Genomic DNA, 25,831 nt, shown 5'->3' with positions numbered 1-25,831 from the left:
AATTGAATACAAGGTTTGAGAGTTCAAATGAAAAGACTAAACAGGTCCAAGATGGCCACTTCAGAGGGAGCTTCTGAGTATCATTCAAGGTAATAGAATGGAAAGTAGGATAAGATAGATAAGATAACCTTTATTGTCATTTTTTACTATGAGCACACTGGCCCATATTAAAAATGAAATTCTGTTGCCTGCTCTCAAAAGAAACTATATATCTACCAATACACATACATAACACACATAGACATGTGCTACATACATACACACACACACACACCATTATATACACACACACACACACACAAATATATACATATAAAAGGTAAAGGTAAAGGTTCCCCCGCACATGCGTGCTAGTCGTTTCCGACTCTAGGGGCCGGTGCTCATCTCCGTTTCAAAGCCGAAGAGCCAGCGCTTGTCCGAGGACGTCTCCGTGGTCATGTGGCCGGCATGACTAGACGCCAAAGGCGCACGGAACGCTGTTACCTTCCCACCGTAGTGGTCCCTATTTTTCTACTTGCATTTTTACGTGCTTTCGAACTGCTAGGTTGGCAAAAGCTGGGACGAGTAACAGGCGCTCACTCTGTTACGCGGCACTCGGGATTCGACCCGCCAAACTGCCGACCTTCCGATCGACAAGCTCAGCGTCCTAACCCACTGAGCCACCGCGTCCCTATATACATATATACATACACAAATATATACATACATACATACATACATATATATGTCCCTAATAACTCTAAAAATACCAATCCCAGGCATATTTGTGCAATGGTATAAAATCCTTGAACTCTGGGATAATTGTAAAACAGCTGTTTATAAAATCAACCATTTATAAAATCTAAAAATCGACTGTCTTAGCTTTCACTGAGCCACTGTCAGCGTCATCAGAGTAGGTATTAGGGGGTGGGGAGTTTGCTTATAAACCCAAGTGACTTCGCGCCCTACTCATTGATCATGTGATGGGCCCGCCTGTTCTAATTGACCGTAGTTGCTCTAGTTGTCCCGCAACTCCCTGTTCACGTTTTAATCCTATCGCCCTCTTTCTTCCCATTGTTTCTTTCTCCACTTGTTTTGTTCCACTTGCTCCAGTCATTGCTGTCTCTCCTCGCTGTGTCTTATCCCCTAATGCAGGGGTGTCCAAACTTTTTTCAAAGAGGGCCAGATTGGATGAAGTGAACATGCTGGAGGGCCGAACATTTTTCCGAACATTCTTTGAACAATTACAATTAAATGCAAATGAATTATTTTATGCCAAGTTAATTGCAAATGGCATACTTTTCATTTTATAACATTAAGATCAACTGACAGCTGAGTTTTCACAATGTATTTTATGTGCAAAACAAGAGGCTTGACAGAACAGTGGAGCCTAAGGGGAGATATACAGGCGCCCTGCCCCCTCCGCTCTCATTCACTCACCTTTGCTTGGAAAAGTTTCTCTCTCAGTCTCATTCACTCATGTTTTGTTTGCAAAAGCTACTCTCTCGCTCTCTCATTCCCTCACTCTTGCTCCAAAAAGCCTCTTTCATGCTCTCATTCACTCACACTGCTCAATAAATGTTTCTCTCTCGCTCTCATTCACTCACCAACTCAAAAGGCCAGCCGCGGCGCCTCCATTGACTTCCATGGGGACGCTTGGCAATTAAAACCACTCCCGCTACTGCTGCTAACTTTTTCACTTGCTGCTTGGTTCCGATTTAACCTGCAGAAACCAATCCCTGAGCCAGCCCCCATGGCAGCAGCGAGCCCCAAGGAGCGGGGCGGCCCAGTGTGCTCGCCGAGACGCTGGAGCGAGATTGCCCCCAACAATCTGAACACGAGATCGGCATTTCTCAGCCCGCGCTGATCTCGCGCTCCTTACAATCTCCCTCTCTTTGTTTCAGTTTGCTTTCTACATTTGGGATGAAGACTCGAGGTTCGGCATTTCTCCACGCCCGCTGATCAGCGCATGCAGAGAAATGCCCATTCCCTCTCCTGAGCCATCCCAGTTACTTCCCTGGAGCACCTCCATATCTTGCAAGGGTGCAAAGGGAATCCGCGTTTCTGTGCGCTCTCTGATCAGCACGTGGGGAGAAACGCCCATTCCCTCTGCTGAGCCATCCCAGTTGCTTGCATTGCAGAAGGCAAGTATTTGGGATGAAGACTCGAGATTCGGCGTTTCTCAGCCCGTGCTGATCTCGCCCTCCTTACAGTCTCCCTCTCTTTGTTTCAGCTTGCTTTCTGCATTTGGGACAAAGACTGGAGACTCGAGAGAGGGAGATTGTAAGGAGCGCGAGATCAACACTTTCTGCATTTGGGACAAAGACTCGAGATTTGGCGTTTCTCCACCCGCACTAATCTCGCGCTCCTTACAGTCTCCCTCTCTCGAGTCTTCATCCCAAATGCAGAAAGCAAGCTGAAACAAAGAGAGGGAGACTGTAAGGAGGGCGAGATCAGCGCGGGCAGAGAAATGCCGAATCTCGTGTCTTCGTTCCAAATGATTGCCTTCCACAATGCAAGCAACTGGGATGGCTCAGCAGAGGGAATGGGCATTTCTCCGCACGCAGGAGAGGTTTGTTAGGGAGCCAGTGGTCCGGCGTTGTTTACCTCCTTCCTGTGTGTGTGTGTCAGACCTGTGGGGAACAGCTGGTAGAGGTGGCCGTCCGGCGTTCCCCCCCTCCTGTGTGTGTGTGTCGGGCCCACAGAGAGATGCAAATACCAGACTGCCACCACCTCTACCAGCCATTCCCCACAGGTCCGAGACCACACACACACACACACAAAACGAGAGGGGGAAAAATGCCGGACTGCTGCCTCCCTACCAGCCGTTCCCCGCGGGTCCAACACACACACACACACACATACAAATGAGAGGGGGGGGGAAATGCCAGACTGCCACCTCCCTACCAGCCTCCCTACCAGCCATTCCCCGCAGGTCCGACACACACATACACAAACGAGAGGGGGGAAAATGCCGGACTGCCGCCTCCCTACCAGCTGTTCCCCGCGGGTCCAACACACACAGACACACACACACACACACAGAGAGAGAGAGAGAGAAGGAGGAAAAGAAGGAGGGGATCTGGCAGTACCCAAGACTCCATATGCTGCTCAGAAACACCCTCTCACGGCCCTCCCTCCTGTGGCAGACAGTCTTCTGCTTGCCACCCTCAATCAGAAGGGAGGGCCGTGGGAGGGCCGCATTTACACAGAGCAGGGAGGGCTGTTAGAGGGCCGTATTAAACCACCCCCCGGGCCGCAAATGGCCCCCGGGCCGGACTTTGGACATGCCTGCCCTAATGTGTATGCTAATCCTGGGGGTTCTTCTCTCTTTTTTTTCATCTTCCACGCCCGCCTTTCTTGCAACTGGCTCTCTAGTGTTGTTGCCGGTCTATCCTCCTAAGTACCTGCTTCAGTTAAACCTCCCAAGAAAGCAGAACTCTTGAAACTTGCATTGTTTCAACAGGAACTTTTATTGGAAGATATTGACAGCAGAATAGAAGGCAAGAAGATTTCCCGCATGAAATGTTACATTAAAAGGACCCTTTCAAACCCCACCCCAACTGTCTATCTGGCCAGTTCAAATAAGGAAGTACACAGCAGAACATAGGTCCCCCTCCCCCCCTTAAAATGGCAGAACTCGAAATTGAAAGTATAGGAAAGCAAGGAAAATGTATAGAGATACTGACATGCTGCCCCCCCCAAAATGAAAGATCCACCTGGAGAAAGATAAAATAATAAGGGAAGAAAATGAAACACAGTGGTTAGTCGGGTTTATCGGGATAGCGGGCATGAAACCGTTGTAGCAATCTAGGGGCTCTGACATGTTTTTTATGTACCCACTTATTCTGAGAGGCTGGGAGGTCCTTCCATGCTATCAGGCATTGGGTGGACCCATGATGTTTTCTGAAATTTCTTTAATTTCAAAGTGTTGTTCTTCTTCCACCATAATAAGCTGTGTTAGGGGAGACCCGGCTGGCCTTAAGGGTGAGCTCATTTCTCGTTTTAGTAGACTACAATGAAATACCGGCTGAACCTGTCTTAATGTTTTGGGGAGTTCAAGCTCTACTGTAACTGGGTTAATGATGCGTTTGATAGAGAATGGTCCCACAAACGTTGGTCCTAACTCAGTGGTGGCAAATCTATGGCACACGTGCCAAAGGCAACACTCAGAGTGTGTGGGCACGCACAGGTCCATTAGGCTGTCGCTGCTGCCCAGAGTAGCAGCCCCACCCAGCACAAAGGAGGTGAAGCGGCCAGTTAGCAAGCTCGAGTAGAGGTGGTAGAGCACGCCTACACCCAGCAAGCCAAAGGCCATCCCGAGCAGGGAAACCCGGATCCCCATCGGTGCCATGGCCCCCCAGTCCCAGCCAGGATTGCGTGCCTCCCCCCATCTATGCTGGGCCTCCTGCCCAATGCTCCACCCACCAGAGACCCCCTGGATCTCTCCCAACCCTGCCAAGCCCCCACAGCCATCCCCCCCATGAACAACATCGAGGTGGCCATGCCCACCCCAGCCATGCCCACCAAGTCTGCTGTGACAACTGCAGCCATGCCCACCCAGTGGGCCACGCTCCCATGCCCCCCCTGAGGGCACCACAATGCTGATGCGACCCTGGCACTCTGCGATAAATAAGTGGGTTTGGGGTTGTGGTTTGGGCACTCGGTCTCTAAAAGGTTTTCCATCACTGTCCTAATTTCTTTGAAGGTTGCATAAACTGCAGAAACCTGGTGGAGAGATATACCCTGTCCCCCACCCTAAAAGACTTGGGCTCCACCCACTTTTTGTCTGCCTGCACTTTATAAGCTTCTCTAGCCTCGTCTAGGGCTTTTCTGACCACTGGCCAGGTATTTTGTATTGTGTAATGCATTCCTTTAGGGAAGGGATGGTGGGTTCATTGGCAGTTCAGGCATCGGATTGAAGCTCTGTCCTGTCGCCACCTGGAATGGTGTGTAGCCAGCACTGGAGTGCACTGCATTGTTGTAGGTTACCTCAGCGAAAGGTAGCAGGTCAGTCCAATTGTCTTGTTCATAGTTTATAAAGCATCTCAGATATTGTTCTAGTATTGAGTTCATTTGTTCTGTCCCCCCATTCGTTTGCGGATGATGACTAGATAACAGGCCCTGATCTGTACCCAATAGGTCCAAAACGGCTCTCCAGAACTTTGAGGTGAACTGGTTTCCCCCCCCCCCATCTGATATTATGCACTGTGGGGCTCCATGTAACCGATAGATGTGTTCAACAAACATCTTAGCCAAGGCTTTAGCAGTTGGGATTTTTTGGCAAAGTATAAAATGGACTTGTTTGGAGAATAAATCTGTCACTACCCAAATGACAGTGTTTCCAGCACTCTCCAGTAGTTCTACGATAAAATCTATAGAAATCTCTCTCCAGGGTACTGAAGGGTTCGCCACCACTTGCAAAAGGCATTTCCCCTTGCCTCTGTTTTGCTGCTGCGGGGCAACTGGGTCATTAAATGAGTGCGATGTCAGGTAAGGAGCATGGAGTTCCTCAGGAAGAGGTAGGGGAGACACCGGGAGACTCCGTTCAGGAACTTAATCCTTCCTGCTGAAATCCAAACAGGATTTTCAGCCCTTAAGCAAAGAAACATATGTGAGCAGCCTGCACTGGGCCTCATTCACCCCACCCTTACCTTACTGTGCTGCCCCTCTGCTCAGCTTTCATCTCCCTCTCATCTCTGGGGGCAAGAAGAAAGAGCAGCCTGTACAGAGACTTCAGCTCCCCTTCACTGCACAGAAGGGAAGGTTCAGGAAAGGAGCTCAAATATTTGGGAATTGAGCATTCCTATACCCCACAAAGCAGTATTTTGCTCTTCTCTGGAAAGAGAAAAACATTATGCTTAAGCAAGCATTTTTAAGCAGTCTTAAGAGGAGAGATACATGCTAAATAACTACATCAGAGTCCACCTGGGGTATTTTGATGCCTGCAGTAGAAATATCTTTTCCCACAGAAGAGATGGGGAGACTGCTCACACAATTTGCTTTCTGAGAAGCTTATGAAATAGAATATCCTGGTGGACTGTGCACATGGAATAGCTTGGTTTGCCTCCCATCCTGTTGCTTTTTAAATGATACCCCAGATCAGTTAATTCCTCCATGATATCTGTGAGTAATTTGAAACAAATCTTTCTTTGAGAAAATGGAAAGACCTTTCCCAACCTGCCAGCTTTCACATGTTAAACGTATATCAAATCTGTAAGGAAACAGTGAACAAAAGTCCCCACCAGGGACAATTTCCTAAATAATTGAAATATTTGGATGTGGACAGTGATGCTGATTCTTCCCTTAATTCCATCTGGCTGAGACTTTTTGATGAGCTGGTGTAATTTTCCTTGGAAAGTATGCTTTCTCCAAAAGTAGTAGTAATGGCCTTTAGTTTCTGTTTTGTAGGCCTTGTACTGTGTTTCGGTGATGGGCCAATTTTGAGGTAATGCTGTATTTTGTTTTTCCCTCCAGCAAGCTGATCTCTTCTCTGCAAAGCTTCAATGTATTAGCTTTTGACAAGGAGAGGCTGGAGAAGAAGGTCAGTGATGTGGATCTTGGTTTATGTGTGTGCATGTGCACAGACACATGCAGGGAAGGGGTGAGGCAATCACATTGCACAACCTCGGTATACACTGTGCTTCGCTTCGCTTTAATTTATTGAGCCTTGGTGGAGCAGTGGGCTAATTCCTCCTTAAGTAACACCAGCTGCCTGCAATTAGTGCAGGTTCTCATCCCACCAGGCTCAAGGTTGACTCAGCCTTCCATCCTTCTGAGGTCGGTAAAATGAGGACCCAGATTGTTGGGGGCAATAAGCTGACTTTGTAATAATGCCGCTTGGGGTGTGTGTGTGAAAGCCCTAATAAGCAGGCATATACATAGAATGAAGGCTACTGCTAAGCTTGTAAGCCGCCCTGAGTCTTTGGACAAGGGCGGGATATAAATGGAATTAAAAAAATAATTTACACCAAAAAGCAGGCCCCCAATTTTCCGTGCTTCAGATTAAATCATTTCTAGGAAGTGAGGGAGAAAGAAAGGAAGATGCATTCATGCATGCATACATACATATATAGGTTCACATACATAGGTTCACAGCAAGGGGGCTTCTTTTCAGTTGATTTTATCTTTTTATAAACATTTCATCTTTTTATAAGCATAGGTATTATAATATTTGTTTCACATAAATAGCCCTAATATTACCAAACATTTCCATGTTTTGCTTTTGTTCTTCTTACATTATGTGAGTTTGGCCATGTAAGCAGTTTTACGTTTTTCGATTCTTTAGTAAACATACACCTTGTATGATGTAAACTAAATTTCAATAGCACAGTAGACAGATATGTAAAAGGAAGTAGGAAACATACAACAAATGGTGTATAGGTCACGAAAATTCTCTGGTTTTGGTTCTGAGCATCTTTTTTCATTGATCCAGAAAAATAAAGGTCATGAGAATCTTCCAGAGTAGAATTGCAAACCAAATATTAATTGCAGTGCACATCTACACACATAGCCAGAACCCTTGTTCTTGTATAGCATGGCACTGAGAACAGCATTAGCCACAGCTGGAGAGAGAGAAAGAAAGATGGACATTTATGTTCTGCCCATTTTTGCTGTGAGATGTTTTTGTTTGCTGCTGCTTCATAATCTATGTTTTATTTTATTTTCAAAGTAAGAAAAATATAACTAGCTTTTAGTTTAGCTTTATGAAACAAGATCCTTCCTAAGATCTTATTTTGAAAAAACCTTGTGCCAAACTAAAAGAGAAGATGTAAGTGCTTTGTTCAAGGCCTCTAGTCTAGTGCTCAGTGTCTATAAGTCTCCCCCATGGCACCTGTTCAAGAGAGTAGTTCAGAAATGCTCTGAGGTTGGAAAAAAAAAGACATTTCTGTTGGCTGATTACTCAACCTGTTTGACAATTAACTTGCTAGAATTAACTTGCTTAGAATGTCTCTTGTTGTATATTTTGCACTCTCCAATCATTTTGTTAGGGATTTACAAAAACCTCACTTGTTAACAGATAGTGGCATACAATCAAGCTGGTCAGCCTCCACCCAGTGATCTGGTAGACCAACATCAAAGCATAATTCAGAAGATCAACTGGCAAAAGTCCCAGCTACAGCATGGAGGAGCTGCAGTCATGAAAGGTATTTTGATAGGAAGGCTCAGCTGTGAAATCTCGTCTCTCCTCTGGACTGACCTTGGTACACCAATCAGCCTTAAGGCATCCAAGTGACAGTTCCTGACCATGTTTGATCTTCATTCTACAGAATATCTGACTCGATTGGAGCAGTACCACCAATGGTATACAGAGGCAGCCAGGCGCCTTGGAAATGACGGAAACCGGGTATGGAGTGATTTTGTAGCATGGTGGTCGGGTGAGGGAAGCAGACCCATTTTCAAGCCTCTGAGCTTGGTTTACAATGGAGGGCCACATTTAAAAGCGCATGGAATCTGTGTCGATACTAGGGCAGTTTTAACACAGGCCTCAGCTAAAATGCTGTCTGCTCTACTGTTTGGCAGGAGGCAGCGAAGGATGCTCTTTACAAGCGCAATCTGGTTGAGAGGGAGGTGAGTAGTGCCCGATTGATTCTTCTTTTCCCTGCCCAGTTGGTCAGAACACATTAAGTCAAGCCTGGAACCTTTTCCATCTTTTGTCATGGGTTCCCCTTTGGGGGTCCCTTCTTTCTTTTGGGCGGGTACAAATGGTTTCCCTGAAGGATTTTAACTTGTACAATTTTACTGAATACTAGTATTGCAGAAAGTGTTCTACAAATCAGGTGTTCCCCATCTTGGCAACCTTAAGACATGTGGACTTCAGCTCCCAGAATTCCCCAGCCAGCATGGCTGGCTAGGGAATTCTGGGAGTTGAAGTCTACATGTTTCTAAGTTGTCAAGATTGGGAAACCTTGCTACAGATGATAAGACCATTTCCCAGGTCCTCATTGTTGGTGCTTTTTCGTATTTTTTGAGGGAGATTATTTAAATGATTGCCAGTTTCTACAGATATTTCTCAGGTGATTTTGTTATCAAACATTAGGCCGGTGGCTGCTAAGGAGACAGTCTTACAATCTCAGCGTGTCCTCCCTGGATTTTTTTTTATTTTTATTTTTATACCAGCTTTTGATCAGCCTTGGGAAAAATTGTATGTTAGTGGTCTTTGTTTCTTATATTTTTTTATCCTGCCTGTATTATTTTTATAAATAACTCAAGATGGCACAAACACACCTAATACTCTTTCCACCTCCTATTTTCCCCACAACAACTCTGTGAGGTAGTTTGGGCTGAGCGAGAATGACTGGGTTACAGTCATCCCTTGCATGATGAGGTGGGACTAGAACTCACAGCCTTCTGGATTCAAGCTAATGCCTTAACCACTAGACCAAACTGGTTCTTGTGAACGCCATAAATGTATTACTTATACTTTTGTCTTTTCTTGGAAACATTGATGTACCTGTATGTTTTTGTCTTTCAGCTGCAAAAGTTTCAGAAATGAAGCTAAAGCACTTAAATTATCTATCCAAGCAACAATGCTTTCAAGCATGGTCTTTTCACTGTTACAGGTGAAGGCTAGTGGAAAGACCAAAATGCAGAGGCTGTATGCTGATGGATCAATAATGCCACAAGTTGATTCTTGATTAATTGACTTTGCAGAAAACACTTCCTATGTTTCACCATAAGTACATTATAACCCCAATGACCTGAAGAGAGACAATCCATGTGACAGGTGCCTTATAGCTATATCCACCACTCCTTCCTCCTTTTGCACTAAGCGTTTTGCACATGCCACTTGAGCTGTTTTTTTTTAACCCCTTCTCAGTGGTCAAGGAGACTCTTGTGTGTGAAGTCTTTATGCCCAGGCCCATGGGATTTGTTTTAAAATCTACCTTGTAGACCGGTTGAGTTAGAAGACCCGTTCACCTGGTATCCTTTTTCCACTGACCAGGGTATTTAATAGTTGTAGAGGTGTAGTGTAGATATCAATTGCAGTGATGGAAAGATTCCAGAACATCCCAAATTAACTGAGTTGGCCCAGTTTGGAATTTGGCACTTTCAGTACAGTTAACGGTTATTCCAGAAGCCATATAGTCTGCATTCATTTCCTAGTTTCCCTTAGAGCTACATCCACCACTCTGCTCTCTTTTGCACCAGGCATTTAGCACACTCTTTTTTGAGCTTTGGTTTTCTGACCCTTATTGGTACATACCAACAGCTGAATAATTCACTTTTGACTCAGCTAATCACTTTTCAGTGGTTTTCAGTGATCAAAGAGATCTAGTTCAGATTCCTCGTGTGCAGTCTTGCATGCCATCTATACCTGCCTTGTATGCCAGTTGAAGGTCCTACATATGTGGTATCCTTCTCTACTGAGAGCTAATTAGTCTGCTCCTTAAACAATCTCTAATGTGGAGAAGTATGTAGCCACAAGACTCATACTTTTTGACACTTTCTCGTTTTTAACTTGCCTTGGAGGGACCGAGAGACGAAGCATCTATGAGACTGCTAAATTAGATGGTTCCTTTTTTAATGTATAGAGAGTAGCAGAGCAGCCTTTCTTCTAGGGAAGGAATAACTGTTCAGTTCTGGGGCACAAACAGCTTACAGAACTCATTCATGGTACTCTTATGCAGGTTAGATTTCCTTCTCATAATATATGTAATTGTACTATTTTTGTTGAATGGAAAATGGTGTCTGATAACCCCTGCTTCCTGATACATTATAGAGAGAGACTGCGTCACTTAGCTCCTTTTTCCCTACCCAAAGACAGGAGAAAGGCTACTGAAACCTGTTGGGCTGCTTTTCTTGTATAATCCATTTTGGCAGATGGAAATGTGATCTTTCCTAGTTCTTTTTTCTGTAAGATTGAGTATAAGAAATTAACTCAGGATTGCTGCTGCTGCTGCTCAGGATGAAATGAGGGAATGAACTGTGGGTTTTATCCAGGTGGTCTTCCCTGCCTCTGCCTACATACCTTTTAAAACCAAATTTTAGTTTATTGTAAAGATAATAAAAGGAAAACAAATGTATTATATATCCTTTTCTCTCCTGACCCATTGTCACAATCTCATTTTTATAAAAGTGCCTGTCTCTGAAATTATTGTTCAGCCAGAGTCTTTCAGAATTAATGTTAAAAGCAAAGGCTGCAAATCCGTGTTATGGCTTTATTTTATGTATAGGATGACATAAATATATAACATTTTTAAGGGAGGGAGGGGAGAAACTGTGCTCAAAACAAAAACTCTTTCATGTACCAGTAATAAATTCTCCAAACTTCCTTTTAATCTGGATTCTGTTTATGTGTCTACTCAACAGTAAAATGCCATTCTCATGGAATCTTCCATCTATTTTATCACTCTCTTTTTTCCCCCAGCCATCTCTAAATAAAAACAGTTTAATCTGCTAAGCTAACACAAGTTTAGCTTGTGAAGCCATTTGATATTAAAATAATTTAGTTTCTATGGCTTCATCCTTGATACAGGGATGATGTCTTTGATCTCAATTAAAGCTATATTTTCCATAGAAAAATACAAGCTTTATGACTTTAGTCCTGTTATGATGGACCCTCGGTTGGAACATAGAATAATAGGGTTGGAAAGGACTTGGAGGTCTTCTAGTTCAACCTTCTACTCACACAGGAAATCCTATACTATTTTGGACAAATGGCAGTCCAGTCTCTTCTTGAAAACTTCCAATAATGGAGCACCCATGACTTCTGGAAGCAAGTTCTAGAGGCAAGGTTTTTGAACGTTACCTCAAGTCTATTCAAACAGTCATAAATGTGGGAGATCAAAATGCTGGCTATTAATTCTGTGTGATGGTGAATAGCCTAGCTATCACTTCTGTCATCTCCTTTGCAAATGGAATTTGACAGATGGGGAAGAAAACCTTGGAATTTGCAACTTTTTAGCTCCTTGCAGCAGCTGGGCTGTTAGATTAGAAATACATACGAGAAGTGATGCAGAAGAAGCAACTGTGGGGAAGTGCTCCACTGAATATTTTATGTCCTAGCCAATATGGCAAGTGAGTGCAGGAGGAGGCACTAAATTCTTCCGGGTATGATTGTCACTTTAGTTCCAGGAAAGCTTAAGCCAAGCCAAATGTAGATCCATTGGCAATCAGCATTCCAGTTTTGCTCCCAAGAAAAGCAGCTCGCTTGCACTGGCTTTGTTGTATTTGGCTGACTGAAACCGGGAGAGTAAGCACTATACAGCAAAATCTCCTTCAGATGTTAGGTTGGTTAGATTCATCAAAAGACCTAAGGAAGTAGAGTAGTGCAGAGAATTCCAGATGGTAATCTGCAGACGAAAGAGATACAATCAGCTGGATTTGATGTCCAGAAAGTTTGGCTGTATTTATACTTGCAATATGGGATCTTATGCACATGCAGAAGCAGCACTGACAGCAATACTACACAGGTTGAACTGCGTTGTTGATTGGGAAAAGACTAGGGTGGGAAGGGAAAGCTCAAGGCAATAAAAATTGCCAAACAAACCTCCTTGGGTAATGAGATCCTCATCCAAGGATCCAATCCAAGCGGGATTATCCACCCTATTTTTGTAGAATCTGGCATCATTTTAGTGCTAGGCGAAAACATTAAAAAATTCACTGCAGCTTCTGCGGATGTTCAGTTTGCTGCACTATGTGAATGTTTATAAAACACTGGATTTAACACATACAGTTTTTGGGAAACTTAAAAAGCAATGTACAACTGATTAAGTCAACCACCCATCTATTTGCAATTAGGTTGTATCAAATTGCAGGTGGCATTTTACATCATACTATTCCTACATGAAAGCCAGCTTGGTATAATCTAGAAACCAGGAGACCCTGAGTTCTAGTTCACCTTAAGCACAAAACTAACTGGGTTACCTTTGACCAGGCACTTTCACAGCCCTAGGAAAGAGGCAATGGCAAACACTTTTGAAATCTTGCGAAGAAAACAGCAGGGATTTGTCCAGGCAATTAACCGGGATTCAACACTGACTTGAAGGCACTCTCCCCGTGTCATTTTTTTATATGTATAGGTAGCCCTTAACTTATGACCATAAGTTGTCATGAATTTATGACCTTTTTTGCAGCAATCGTTAGCGAATGCCAGAATCATTAAACAAGTGTGGCAGTCATTAAATAAATTCATTTTATCCAATGGGCTTTATGTGTGTACTTTCCAGTGCTTTCTGGAAGTACTGTCAAAAACCAGCAAGAATTGTAGTGCTATAAATACAAGCCAGCTGCCAAGCATCCCAAATGCAGTCATGTCACCAGGAGGAGGTGCAATTGTCAGAACTCTGGAAGCAAACCATAAGTAAGTTTTTGTGAGTGATGCCCTTGACGTGATGTCCCGGTGCCTGGAGGCGGTGCGGATCTGGATGGGAAAGAACAGGCTCAGGCTGAACCCCTCCAAGACTGAGTGGCTGTGGATACTGGCATCTCGTATTGTCCAACAGGTTCCATCTCTTCTGATGGGGGGGAGCTATTGCCCCCCTCAGAAAGGGCCCGCAACTTGGGTGTCCTGGATTCACGGCTTAATTTGGAAGATCATCTAACTGCCGTGACCAGGGGGGGCTTTTGCACAGGTTCACCTGGTACGCCAGTTGCGCCCCTTTTTGGACCGAGATGCCCTATGCACAGTCACCCATGCCCTTGTCACCTCTCGCCTGGATTACTGCAATGCTCTTTACATGGGGCTGCCCTTGAAGTGCACCCAGAGGCTTCAACTGGTGCAAAATGCGGCCGCCCGGGTGCTTATGGGAGTATCTCGATACTCCCATGTTACACCACTCCTGCGCAAGCTGCACTGGCTTCCGGTTGCCCTCCAGGTGCGATTCAAGGTGCTGATAATCACCTTTAAAGCCCTACATGGCTTAGGCCCGGGGTACTTGCGAGACCACCTGCTGCCAATGTCAACCTCCCATCGCCCGGTCCGCTCCCACAGAGTCGGCCTCCTCAGGGTGCCGTCGGCCAGGCAATGCCGGCTGGCGACCCCCAGGGAGAGAGCCTTCTCTGTGGGCGCGCCGACCCTCTGGAACGAACTGTCCCCAGAGCTGCGGATGGCCCCTGACCTTCGGTCCTTCCGCCGTGACCTAAAGACCTGGTTATTCCAACAAGCGGGCCTGGACTGATCATAGTTTTTAAATTTGGTTTTTTATTGGTTTAAATTGTTTTTATTTCTTATATTGTTTAATCCTTTTTTAATTTTTGTATTTATATCTTTTAACTTTTTATTGTTGTGAGCCGCCCTGAGTCCTCAGGGAGAAGGGCAGCATATAAATTTAATAAATCTAACCTAAACCTAACCTAGTTGTTAAGGAAGAACTGCCTGTACACATTTCCTTTAAGGCAACTACCATAGTAGGGAACAGCACCAATTTCACTTGTACTTGCTGAGCGATGAAGATGAAAGCTACTTTGTATGTTCACATGAATCTCACTGAACTTTGTAGTCCAACTTTCAAGCATGCATTCATTGCCCCACAGATGATTTTCTATATATATTTTTCCTGTAAACTCTTGCATTATTCAGCTCTTCTACATCTGAAAACTTAAGGAATAATATATTTTATTAATGTTTTTATATAATTAAGTCACTTACCAGAAATTTCTGATTCTGAAGAATATATACAGTAGGGTGAATGTAAACTTATAAGTTAGGTTCACGGAAAGCTCTAAATCTAACCTCTTCCAGGCTGCCTTCCTAGGTGCCCATCTGAGTCTGGGCCTGGTGTCCAGCTTGCAGGAGAGAGGTGCTGATAGGCTCTGGGTTGCCTGCCAGGTCTACTACTTCCAGGAATTTCAGGTCTGCAAATGCCTCTTCCGACACATTGGCTGCCAATAATCGATTGGATCTGCAAAACGAGGTGGGCAGAGTAACGTCACAAGAAATTGGAGCCTGACCTTTTTGTTTCTTCAAAGATTTTTTGGAGGGAATTCCAAAGGAGGCTATTTACATTTAAAATACAGACCATTTGTTTTGCTTAAAGTTGTTTTAAAGATGAAGAGTAACACATATTTATAAACCTAAACTCACAATTTATGAGCTGTAAGCATATAATATTCAGACTACAGTAGTTAGGTATTTGTTCTTCTATAAAAGGCAGTTAGTTGGTCTTTCATTTACCTGAGAGAGATGACCCGTATGTTGGGTGTTGTCAGGAAAGTCTCAGCCATAATGAGAATAATTCTATTGTGTTGCAAGTATAGATATTCCAGTGATTCTGGAAGGTCTGGTGGAACGTATAACAACTCATTAAAACTCAGATCCAGGAGCTGAAAAAGAAAAACCCACTAAATAATTGGGTTTGGGTGTCATTTACTATGGCAATAATTGGAGATAAAAGAAGCTTTCCTCCATAAAACTAGCTAATCTGTAATTTCTGCAGACTTTTATAATGCACTTTGTAAAGCAGCTTTTCCTTTTGTCTGTCCTGAACCCATAATAATGCAAATTTACTAGATGACAGGAAGTTACTTATTTGCAAATTCAAATTTAATTTTGCATGTAGGTATCTACATTTGTTTCAACTTGATTTTGGATGTCAATTCTCAGTTTGCTTTACTTACACATAGGAGTTTATTCTGAAAAGCTCTACCATACTGCTGTCCTAAAAGGACATTTTTTAGCCACAAGAATATATATTGCGCAGTCAACCTCCCTCCCTGTTCCTTCTTGCCTCACCTTGAGCCCATGCAGCTCATGCCAAGTGCCTGGAGAAATACTGCTGATCTTCAGCCGGTTGTGTGCCAGATGCAGCTCTTTAAGCATGGTGAGGTTAACTAACCGTTCTGGAGAAAGAGCATTGAGCTGGTTCTTTTGAAGGTTGAGGACTTGAAGACTGTTGGGCAGCCCAGCTGGGAGCAGCGTGAGTCTATTGCCAGAGATGTCCAGAGTTTCTAGGAGCCTAAGCTTACGGAAGGCCAGGCGGTGGATGTGGGCACTATAAAGCCGGTTGTAACTGAGATTGAGCTCAGTCAAAGCATACGTGGCTGCAAAGTCATTCAAGCCAATGCGTGCAATCTGGTTGTGCAGTAGCATCAAGGATCGGACACGTCGCGGAAGTCCAGGTGGGATTCCATCTAGCTGATTATTGTACAAATGGAGTGTGTGCAGGGAGCGCAAGTGGGCAAAGGCCTCTGGGTGCATCCCTGAAGTAGTCAAAGCATTGCTTTGCAATAGGAGATACTGCAGGCCTCGCACGCGGCTAAGACGCTCAGGCGGTAGTCCCTTCAAGTGGTTTCGACCCAAATGTAGTATTACTATGTTGGCAGGAAGACCAGCAGGCACCTCTGTCAAGTTGTTATTGGAAAGATCCAGATATTCGAGTCTCTTCAGCTTGCTATAGAGATATAGGATGCTTGATAAAAAGCCTAGAAAGTCTTCCAATGGCCCCTACTCCAGCAAGTCGTCTACTCAACATCCAGAAGCCCTGATTTCAAATTACAGTGCTCTGCCACAGCCAATTTCACTTTTTACCATTCTTACCTGAAGGTGGAATGGCCCAGGCCTTCACTGGATAGATTATTGTTCTGCAGGTAAAGCTCCCGGAGGTGCCCCTGTCTGTTCAAGGCCCCTTTAGGGATACGAGAAATGTGATTATTCTGAAAAAGGAAGCCTTGTGGTCAAGGAAATGCTCCACTCTCATTCCCCCAACAATCTAGAATGGGGCTATAGATGAGAGTGGCCCGAAAGCTCTCATGGTATTACTCTCATGCAGAAGCAGAATAAATAGGAAATGAACATCCATAGCTGGATTGTGATAACTAATCACAAATCTGGCATTTTTCTCAGAACCTCCTTGGCTTTTCAGGCAGTTTATATTAGAGAAATCAATTTTAACCTATTTCCAAGACTGATTCTGGCTGCGCAGAGCCCATATTCTTGAATATATTTGTTCATAATTTAAACTTAGAGAACATGGAAGAATGCACCTGTTTTTCATGCCCATTTTCCTATGATCAAGTAATACAGTTTATCTACTAGCGGTAGAAAGAGTACAGGTAGTCTTCGATTTACAACCACAATTGAGCCCCAAATTTCTGTTGCTAAGTGAGACATTTGTTAAGTGAATTTTGCCTCATTTTATGACCTTTTTTTGCCTCATTTGTTAAGTGAATCACTGAAGTTGTTAAGTTGGCTTCCCCATTGACTTTGCTTGTCAGAAGGTTGCAAAAGGTGATCACGTGACCCCGGGACCCTGCAACCGTCATAAGTATGAGTCAGTTGCCAAGCGTCTGAATTTTGATCATGTAATCATGTGAGGATGCCACAATGATCATAAGTGTGAAAAATGGCATTCTGAAGTAATAACATTTCAAGAGCAGTTTCCATGATTCTGTAGGTTTCGTACGTTAGCCCATAACAGTGTTTCCTAAAAAGAATTAACTCTGATTGTCAGTTAACATTTCTATTTAACACAGGAGACAAGATCTGACAAGGAATTTGCAACATACAAAAGATTGTGAACATATGTGTTATGCCACTTTCCAACCCGTTCCAGGTGCTCCACTATGGAGGATGGCCTGGGTTTGTACAATTGACAATTGAGAAACAATTTAAAAACTGAGTTTAATACAATAGATTGCATTGTTTCTGCTAATGGCGCACTCTCTTACAGCTTTCCAGTTCATATTGTTCCAGCCAACCTTTTTGTTCCTACCCTGACAGGATAGGAGATAGCTACAGACCTGCAAATGGAGGCGAACAACACCAGAGGGCAAATTCTGGGGCACATAGGTGAGCCGATTGTTGGAAAGGATCAGGGTGCTGACAGCATCTGAGCCATTGAAAGCATCAAAGGACAGACCAGTGTTGTTCAAATAATTGTTGTGCAGATAAACAGACCTGAATGGGAAACAAAATGCAAAGAACACATTAAAATTGGCCTAGACCAATATCAGAGTCCTAGAGATACGTTGGCACTAAAATATCTTGATGGGATAGAAATAAAAGATAGGACTTGTAGGGCATATTCTCCTCCTCTGAATACAGGTAATTCTCAATTTACAACAGTTTGTTTCGTGACTGTTCAAAGTTACAATGGCACTGAAAAAGTGACTTATGACCACTTTTCACATGTCCGTTGCAGCATCCCCATGGTCATGTGATTTACATTCAGATGCTTGGCAACTGACTCATTTATGACAGTTGCAGTGTCCCGGGGATCATGTGATCGCCTTTTGTGACCTTCTGACAAGCAAAGTCAATGGGGAAGCCAGATTCACTTACCAACTATGTTACTAAGTTAACAAGTGCAGTGATTCACTTAACAAATGCAGCAAGAAAGGTGGTAAAATGGGGCAAAATTCACTTAACAAATGTCTCACTTAGCAACATAAATTTTGTCTCAATTATGGTTCTAAGTTGAGGACTACCTGTATTCCACTTTCCCAACAAGCAACAATGGCCAGCGAAGAGCCCAGGGACTACATGCCCTTACGCTATTTGTTCTGTTCTCTGCCATGCCTACAGGGTTTCTCTGTGTGCCTCTCTGTGAGGAAGAATTTCAACCTTCCCTGCTTAGTAATTCAGGTCAGGCCTTTTGCTGTTACCTGAATAGAGGGTGTGATTTACATTGGCATTATTCCCCCCCACCCCCTACCCCAGGGTGCCATTCTTGTTATGTAGTTTTACAGGGAGTTGGCCAGCACCTTGTAGTGCTGGCTTTACTTTTAACAAAATGTGGGGATTTTTTTTCCTTAGCTTTACCTGAGACCAGGTTTATGCCCAAAGGTGAGTGGAAAGACCCACGTCAGGTGGTTGGCAGCAAGGTCCACAATGCGTAGTGTGTGGGGTAGGAACTGTGGTGCCACGGATAGCTGGAAAAGAAATGTGAAGATAGCTACTGAAAGAAGATTTTCTCATTTTACGCATACAGTTGGAACATGGAAAATGGGAAACATGAACCAGGAAAAACCCAAAACGGTCAAAATGGAAATAAGGCATACTAAAACGAATGCTTTAATAATATGAACTTAGGTGGATTGGGATCATGGAAGCATGATTTAGGACACGAAAGCATACGAAGGAATCAAGTAGCCACAATATTCAAAAAGGACTTAGGGTTAGAAACTAAGTTAAATGCAGTTTTGTGAAGAGAATGCTTTATCACTAACCCCGGCTTCAAGCAACATAAAACACAACAAAACCAACCATATGGAGAAATGGAGAAATATAATCCAGTCTAGGTTCAGGTTGTGCATGAGTAATAAACTATTGATGTTAATATACGGGTTAGACTTTGAACGTTAATTCCCTAGATATACCAGATTTTAACCGGTGGACAAATTAAGTGAAAGAGACTCTAAAGTGCTAAGAGAGATCACTGAGTAAGCAAACAGTGGAAATTAACAGGTGTCTGTCAAGGCAGTTTAAAGGAGATTCACTAAAATTTTCATTTAAATCAAGAGTCAAGTACTTAACTAAAATAGGATTCTAAAAAGAAAAAATGAAATAAAAACATTTTTACTGGCAATACTTGCTAAGAAGAAAAAAATGAAACTGAACAGTATGCAACTGATTTGCAATGTTTGCCACAGGTCTTCTTGCCTGGAAATAACTGGAGATTAATTTGCAGCACAGTGGAAGCAAACTTAATATGAAAACAAAGAAAGAAGCAAGGGCAGAAGGCAATAGTATCAATCAGAAGGAAGAGGATTAGAGGTCTGGAAATCTAATTATTGGACCTTTTGAAGATAAAACAGGTTCTGAATAAACTTTTCCTTCAAACGATGGAGAAAGCACCAATTGTTCTTGACATGCTGTTAACCGGTAGGAAAGGCTCAAGTAAGAAAAAAAGAGAAATTTAAATTGAGCATGCTCAAATACATACCTTGGACTTCAAAAAAGCAAATGTTAATAAACTCAAATATACGCTGGAGAAGCTACTGAGAAAAACAGCTTAAGAATGGTAGGAGTTCCTAAAGAAGGAAGAATCACTTATTTTGTGAGATGGGTGGCTACATCAATTGAATAAATACCAAAAGCACAAGTGCAAATAATTCCAATAATGTGGAAAACTAGTTAGGCTTCAAAAAAAGAGAGAAAAACACAGAAAGAGCAAAAGAACATAAGAGCAAGATTTGCCTTTTTTATTGATGACAAGCCTTTGATTATATATCATAAACATGAAATATATTAAAGATAATAGACATGCCAAAACATCTAATTATTTTTTTTTGAGAAACCTTTACAAGGAATAAGCTCTTATTGTACTTTAAAAATGCTGAATTCTATCTAGTTCCTTCTTTTTGTACTTTTATTCTATTTTTAATAAAGAGCTTTTAGGGTGTTACCACTGTTCTATATCTTCTTGTATACTGGCTGTAAATAAAATAACAAAGAATTATTGCAGGAAATGAATTCAGTCATGAGGTTACCCTCAGTGGTGTTAGATGGGAAGTACAGTAGGACTAAATGCAGGCCCATTCTTACCAATTCTTAACAAAAATAAGGGTGAAGCAACTTTTCTACTCACAGTGCAGAACCCTATTATTCCTTAATAGAGTTGCTGAGTTTCTATTTGCCAGAGTTTCTGCAAGAAGGCATAAAAAGTCTTGGACTGATAACATCATGATTTATGTTTTTATTTTTATTTTCTTTACTCCTAATTTATCATTCATGCAGTTTTAGTGCATTTCATTGAAATCTCATTCTTTGGTTTTCAAATCCTAATTTTGTAGGTTTCATATTAACTTTCCACTGTCGTATTTGGTTATTGCTTCTGAATTTGGATAGGGTTTTTTTAATTTTGCTTTTTTAATTTTATTTTATCCTTGGATTTGAGAGTTAAAGCTAATATTCTAGCACAGAGCATGCCAAAACATTTATGGGATAGTTAGCCTGGCTGTAATCCCTTGCTTGGGATTTGAGTTTGGAGAGAAGACTATTATTGAAGGGTTAGGAAAAAAGATTGAGCAAATAGTCTGAAAATTAAAGATAATTTGATGGGATCTTCTACAAGGGATATCAAACTGCCGGCCCATGGGCCGGATGCGTCATGGCAAAACCGTGCCCACCCCATTGCCGGCAATGGAAAAAAGTCATGATACGTCGCAACACGTCGGGTAACGTTACGAGTTTGACACCCCTGTTCTACAAGAATATTTTCTTCTGAATTGATTCAGCAATTTGAAAATCCAAATAAACCTAAAAAATCCAGTTCAAATTTAGAAATCTAAATAGGAAGGGAGGTGTTCCATTTTAGCATAAATCATTTTTTATTTTTATTTTTTTATTTTAATTCCATTTATATCCCGCCCTTCTCCGAAGACTCAGGGCGGCTTACAAGCTTAGCAGTAGCCTTCATTCTATGTATATGCCTGCTTATTCTTAATGTCTATTCTTAATTATTTTTTTTGAGCAGCCAAGAAAGTTATATATTTCTGGAAGAAAAAAAAACTGGATCAAGATTGATGCCTAGTGGCTATGTAGAGATAACCATGCACTCCTCTTGGCAATAATATGGAAGTGGATTGCCACTGCCTTCATCTAGTTTTTTTTTTCTCAATCTAGCCTACAAGCCTGGTATCTCTTGGTGGTCTCTGATCCTAGTACTAACCAAGTCAAACCCTGCTTACTTTTAAAAACCAGCCAGATTAGGCCAGATGAGGTAAAGTAATGGTCATAGATGGTGACGATGGTCCAGCGGTCTACCCTGAGTTCTTTGGAAGAAAAGTGGGCAAAAAATATAATAAAAATATATCATAAATGATTCCTTATTTTAAACAATCCTAGTTCTTATCCATTAACCATTTGATTTTTATATAGAAATCTCGGAGCCTAATTATTTCATCTCGTGGTTCCTTAATTTAGCATTTCTTATCTTCTTTGCTGATGTTTGTGTTTTTCTGTGTTTGTGCAAGTAAAAACCCACATCACTACATTGTATGCCCTTATTAATCTAAACATGCTCACCTTGTTATTGGCCAGATAGATGTACTGAAGTGACTGCAGTGGCTCAAAGGCTTCATCCGGAAGACCTTTAAAATGGGACAGACTAGAATAAGATCTACATTTGGGATCTTGCCTAAGTTGCTGTGTCAGATTTGTTACCCCATGCAAGACCTCTCAGTATCCACTCATCTACTTGGTATTCACCTCTCGCTACCCACTTATGCCATGCTCAGAAAGTGAAAAAAGACTGGTTTGCAGTCTCCTGCTGATTCAGTCAGCTTTGATTGGGACTGAGCTGCTATTTATCAGTCCTTCCACACAGAGCACCCACCCACCCCCACACCCCCACACACTCCTGCAAAATATATTTGAGTTCTATCCTGCCTTTTGTAGGAGCTAAAGCAGCATATTGTATGTAGCATTCCCTCCTGTTTTTTTCCTTAACCACCCTGTAAGATGAGGTTAGACTGAGAGGGAGTGACTGGCCCACAGTCACCCAATGAACATCCCTGGTTGAGGGTAGACTGGCCTTATTCTAACCAGTTCAACTTTTTAACCCTCTGTTCAATAGAAGAAAAGGAAGTGATACTTTACATTTGAAAGAGCCCTTCTACCCACCAAGCCCTCTACACTTAAAGGGAACAATGATCCTAAGCCAATTAAGGATTAACTACTGTTTGTGTACATTAAACTCAAGGACCTCCTGAAACACTTGGGAATACCAAGGAATGCTTGCTTACCATCAGAGGTGACCAGATTGTCATGGAGATTGAGGGTTCTTAGGTTGATGAGACGGGATAGTTCATGGTAGGGTAGCTCTTGCAATTGGTTATTCTACAGAAGGAAGAACAACACTGTATAACAAAAGGGTAGCAAGGCATCCATACCACCAGGTGTCTTCTTTCTCTGAACACCTGAGAAACACCTGAGTTTTCTGAGAACTATTATTTTACCCCACAGAGCAAAGCTCATTATCTGCCCCATATGTAACAAGGTAACATCACCTGCAGTGAAAGATGCTGGATTTCTGTAGAGATATTGCTGGGGAAAATGTGCAGGTCAAGGCCACCACAATCCACTGTCTCCTCTGTTGGGCAGGTGCATTGAGCTGGACAACCAGACACATTCTGGGCAGGATCCCCACGGGGCTGGGATGTTGACAGTGACAGGTCATCGTCTTCATCCTCATCCTCCTCATAGTTTTTCAGCAGAAAGCTATAAGGTATACTTGCCAGGAGTAGTAATAGATGACCACTGCACAGCTGCTGGGGCAGAAGAGGGAGCTAATCAATGGTGCTCTGTATAATATCATAACATGCTTTTCTCTCAATGCTTCTCCTGTCTGAGCAGGCCAGGAAACACCCCTCCCCCCTCTCCTCCCAAATCTGTCCCTCCGGGAATGTAGACAGAGGTCCTTCATAGTACTGAATGCCTTGCTAATTGAAATTGGGTTTTTGTCTCTCCCACAGGGTATTGAGTAAATGATTTTTTTAAAAAAAAAAATAGCGGCTGACAGGCAGGATAGGACAAACAGAGGCTTGCGCTAAATGTTTGGGTAAAGTTCATGAGCACATGGAACAGTATCAAAAGTGTTAGGAATGGGCTTATGCAAGATTTTCATTAATGTGGCATGGAAAAAGCTTTTATTGACTAACTATTGGGGAAGGGGGAGCAAAAACCCACACAGTAGACCTTACAAGGATGAATGTCAAGCAAAAATTAAAGGCCAAAAAAATTTCAACAGAGAAATCATCTAGACTAGAGTACTACATTTGTAAATGTGTAAATGACAGGGAGGGAGAGAGAAGAAAGTATGTTGATGTTCCAGGGGCTTCTATGACAGGTGCCACAGTGCAGTGGACAAATATTAGGGGGGGGACTGTATAATCTTGTTGAAAGCAGGAACCAATCAACATTACCCATTTAGACACTGCTTTCCTGAGGAAAAGTAATCCAAGATAGCATTTCTGGTCCCAGCTCCTAAAGTGTCTGCTTTCTGTTTCTTTTTTCTTTAGTTTTTTTTTTGGGGGGGGGGAGAGAAGGAATTCTTCCACTGCCTTTTAGCATCTTTACGACAGTTTCAATTTTCATAGGCAGAGTTTCTTCCATAGGGTGTTATAGAAATAGAATTAAATAAATTATAAATATACGAAAGAAAACGTTCCAAATAGCTGTTTGAATTTCTGCCTGATATACAGTAGCTGTTCGACAGTAACAAGAAGAACTGCGAAGAATTTTCACGCTAGTCAGAGAGATTCCCCGTTTTCTTGCTACATCCACAAATCGCACCTGAACGCTTGACGCTCCTTTTAATTCGAAACGACCCGTTTCCCCGAGGTAACAATTTCGAATACCATTCCCACTTTTATCAGTCGGCATTGCGTGATAGAAAATGGGAAATCCTTTACGGTGCTTTACACTTTGAACAAAAATGATTATCAAACGTAGCTCGTCCCATTTAGAAGAGTCTCTAACCGCACTTCTGAGCTGTCACGCGAGGGAGGCAACCCCTCTGAATTAAGGATCCTAATGAACCGCATCTCCGCCCTCCCATTCAAGCACTTGTGACCTGTCTTCCTCCTCCTCCTCCTCCTCCTCCTCCTCCTCCTCCTCCTCCTCCTCCTCCTCCTCCTCCTCCTCCTCCTCCAGTTCAGCCCCAGATGGGTGCGTCGGAGCGCAGACCGTGCCAGGCCCCCGCTACGGCTCCGGTCGTTGCCATCCAAAGCCCTTACAGGCGTCTCTGTCGTGCAGCTGCCGGGCGCCTGGCTCCCGGGCACCGCGCGGTAAGAAACCTCCCGGGCCACCTTCGTTCACGCTTGCTCGCTCACCATCGCCCTGTTTGGCCGGAGCGTCTCTCCTCCGAAGGATGCCACGGATCCCCGATGGGGTCTAGACCCGCGCAGGGCGGTACCTCTTGCCCCGCGGGCCCTGCGCGACCTCCTTCCTTCTCTTTCCGAAGCCGAGTTGTTTTGCCTCCCGGCGGCTTACTGGGGAATCCCCCGAGAGCGCGGGAAAGAAGCTCTCCTCCCTTTTCTTCCCCTAAGACGGACGGACGGACGGACCGAGCTGCTCCCGCCGTGCAGCTTGCCGCTTCTGCGGGCGACGGGGAGGGCGAGGGAGAAGAACGCGGTATTTCTTGCTCTCTGTTTTTCATCCGATCAAAGTCAAGAAGGAGGGGCTGTGATTGCATAATGTTCGCTTAGCCCAAGGAGGCTGGGGGACTGCCAGCCAGGCGCAACTCTTCGGCAACCGATCGGCTGCGATTCGCCTGCTGCTGCGCGCCTCCTCTGTTTTCTCTGGTGCGGTGGAAAGTTTCTCCGCAATTGTTCTTATTGGGCATAATTACAGATACTACTGTTGTGGACACCAAGTTGATGCTGAACTTAATTACGGCAGCAAGACTTTTAGTAGGTCAATATTGGAAGAAGGAGGAACTGCCGACTATAGAAGAATGGACTCTAAAAGTTTCTGACCTGGCGGAAATGGCAAAGATTTCGGCTTATTTGAAAGACCATTCGCAACAACGTTATATTATGGAGTGGAAAAAGTGGATTGATTATATCCAGAACAAATATGGGACCAAAAAGTTTCATTTAGCATTTGTATAAGTTTTTTTATGTGATATTAGTATTGCTTGTAGTCATTTCATATGAGCTAGAGTGCGATAGACTTAATAGTTTATTGTTGTTAACATATGGTTGTTTATGATTGTTTCTACTTTTATACCTTGTATTTAGCTCTGGGAAGCCGGGGAGGGGGGAAGGGGGGGAGGGGGGGAGGGTTAGGGAGGGTTGGGAAGGGTTGGGTGGGGGGAGGGGGGGAGGGATTGTTAAAGATAAAATGTATTGTAAAACTTTTCAATTAAAAAAAAAGAAAGTTTCAGCTACGGCCGCAAAAAACGCCCAAGGCATCTCTTCAACTCTTCCTCTGATAGGTGTACAGAATGCAGTACATCCTTTGTTT

The 25,831-nt window shown here is 43.3% G+C and overlaps 2 protein-coding genes across 3 annotated transcripts in view; one reads left to right on the top strand and one right to left on the bottom strand.

Moving 5' to 3' along the window:
- CC2D1A (coiled-coil and C2 domain containing 1A) overlaps positions 1-24,697 on the top strand; it is a 79,678-nt gene extending 54,981 nt beyond the window's left edge. Inside the window, exons 26-32 of the mRNA XM_081320339.1 lie at positions 6,457-6,523; positions 8,000-8,126; positions 8,250-8,326; positions 8,503-8,550; positions 17,592-17,710; positions 24,067-24,205; positions 24,518-24,697. Coding sequence (XP_081176465.1) covers positions 6,457-6,523; positions 8,000-8,126; positions 8,250-8,326; positions 8,503-8,550; positions 17,592-17,710; positions 24,067-24,169 — 541 coding nt within the window. The 3' untranslated portion in view covers positions 24,170-24,205; positions 24,518-24,697. The remainder of the gene's footprint in view (positions 1-6,456; positions 6,524-7,999; positions 8,127-8,249; positions 8,327-8,502; positions 8,551-17,591; positions 17,711-24,066; positions 24,206-24,517) is intronic.
- PODNL1 (podocan like 1) lies at positions 11,226-24,934 on the bottom strand. 2 transcript variants are annotated; one of them, XR_014025470.1, is made up of 11 exons: positions 24,697-24,934; positions 22,873-23,130; positions 22,609-22,702; positions 21,890-21,954; positions 18,683-18,792; positions 17,662-17,818; positions 16,460-16,575; positions 15,656-16,313; positions 15,098-15,246; positions 14,573-14,825; positions 11,226-12,275 (listed from the first exon to the last, which is right to left on the bottom strand). XR_014025470.1 is itself a non-coding variant. In XM_081320340.1 (11 exons), the coding sequence occupies exons 1-10, from the start codon at positions 24,697-24,699 to the stop codon at positions 14,675-14,677; spliced, it is 1,761 nt and encodes a 586-aa protein (XP_081176466.1). In that variant the 5' UTR covers positions 24,700-24,934; the 3' UTR covers positions 11,226-12,275; positions 14,657-14,674. The 2 variants fall into 2 exon arrangements, 1 of the variants encoding a protein (XP_081176466.1); XM_081320340.1 differs by having other exon boundaries at positions 14,657-14,825.
- Between the last annotated feature and the right edge of the window lie 897 nt (positions 24,935-25,831).

This window comes from Vipera berus (assembly GCF_964194415.1).
Source record: "Vipera berus genome assembly, chromosome: 2".
NCBI lineage: Eukaryota > Metazoa > Chordata > Lepidosauria > Squamata > Viperidae > Vipera > Vipera berus.
The sequence above is the reverse complement of the archived record's forward strand: the minus strand, read 5'-3'. Positions and strand labels throughout refer to the sequence as shown.

What these genes read in the sequence shown, in the direction of transcription:
- PODNL1 (XM_081320340.1), bottom strand. An exon ending in TCCAGCATCTTTCACTGCAG is followed by an intron (nt 22,703 to 22,872) that starts GTGATGTTACCT and finishes TTCCTTCTGTAG; the next exon opens with AATAACCAATTGCAAGAGCT. An exon ending in CAATCTGGTCACCTCTGATG is followed by an intron (nt 21,955 to 22,608) that starts GTAAGCAAGCAT and finishes CCCATTTTAAAG; the next exon opens with GTCTTCCGGATGAAGCCTTT.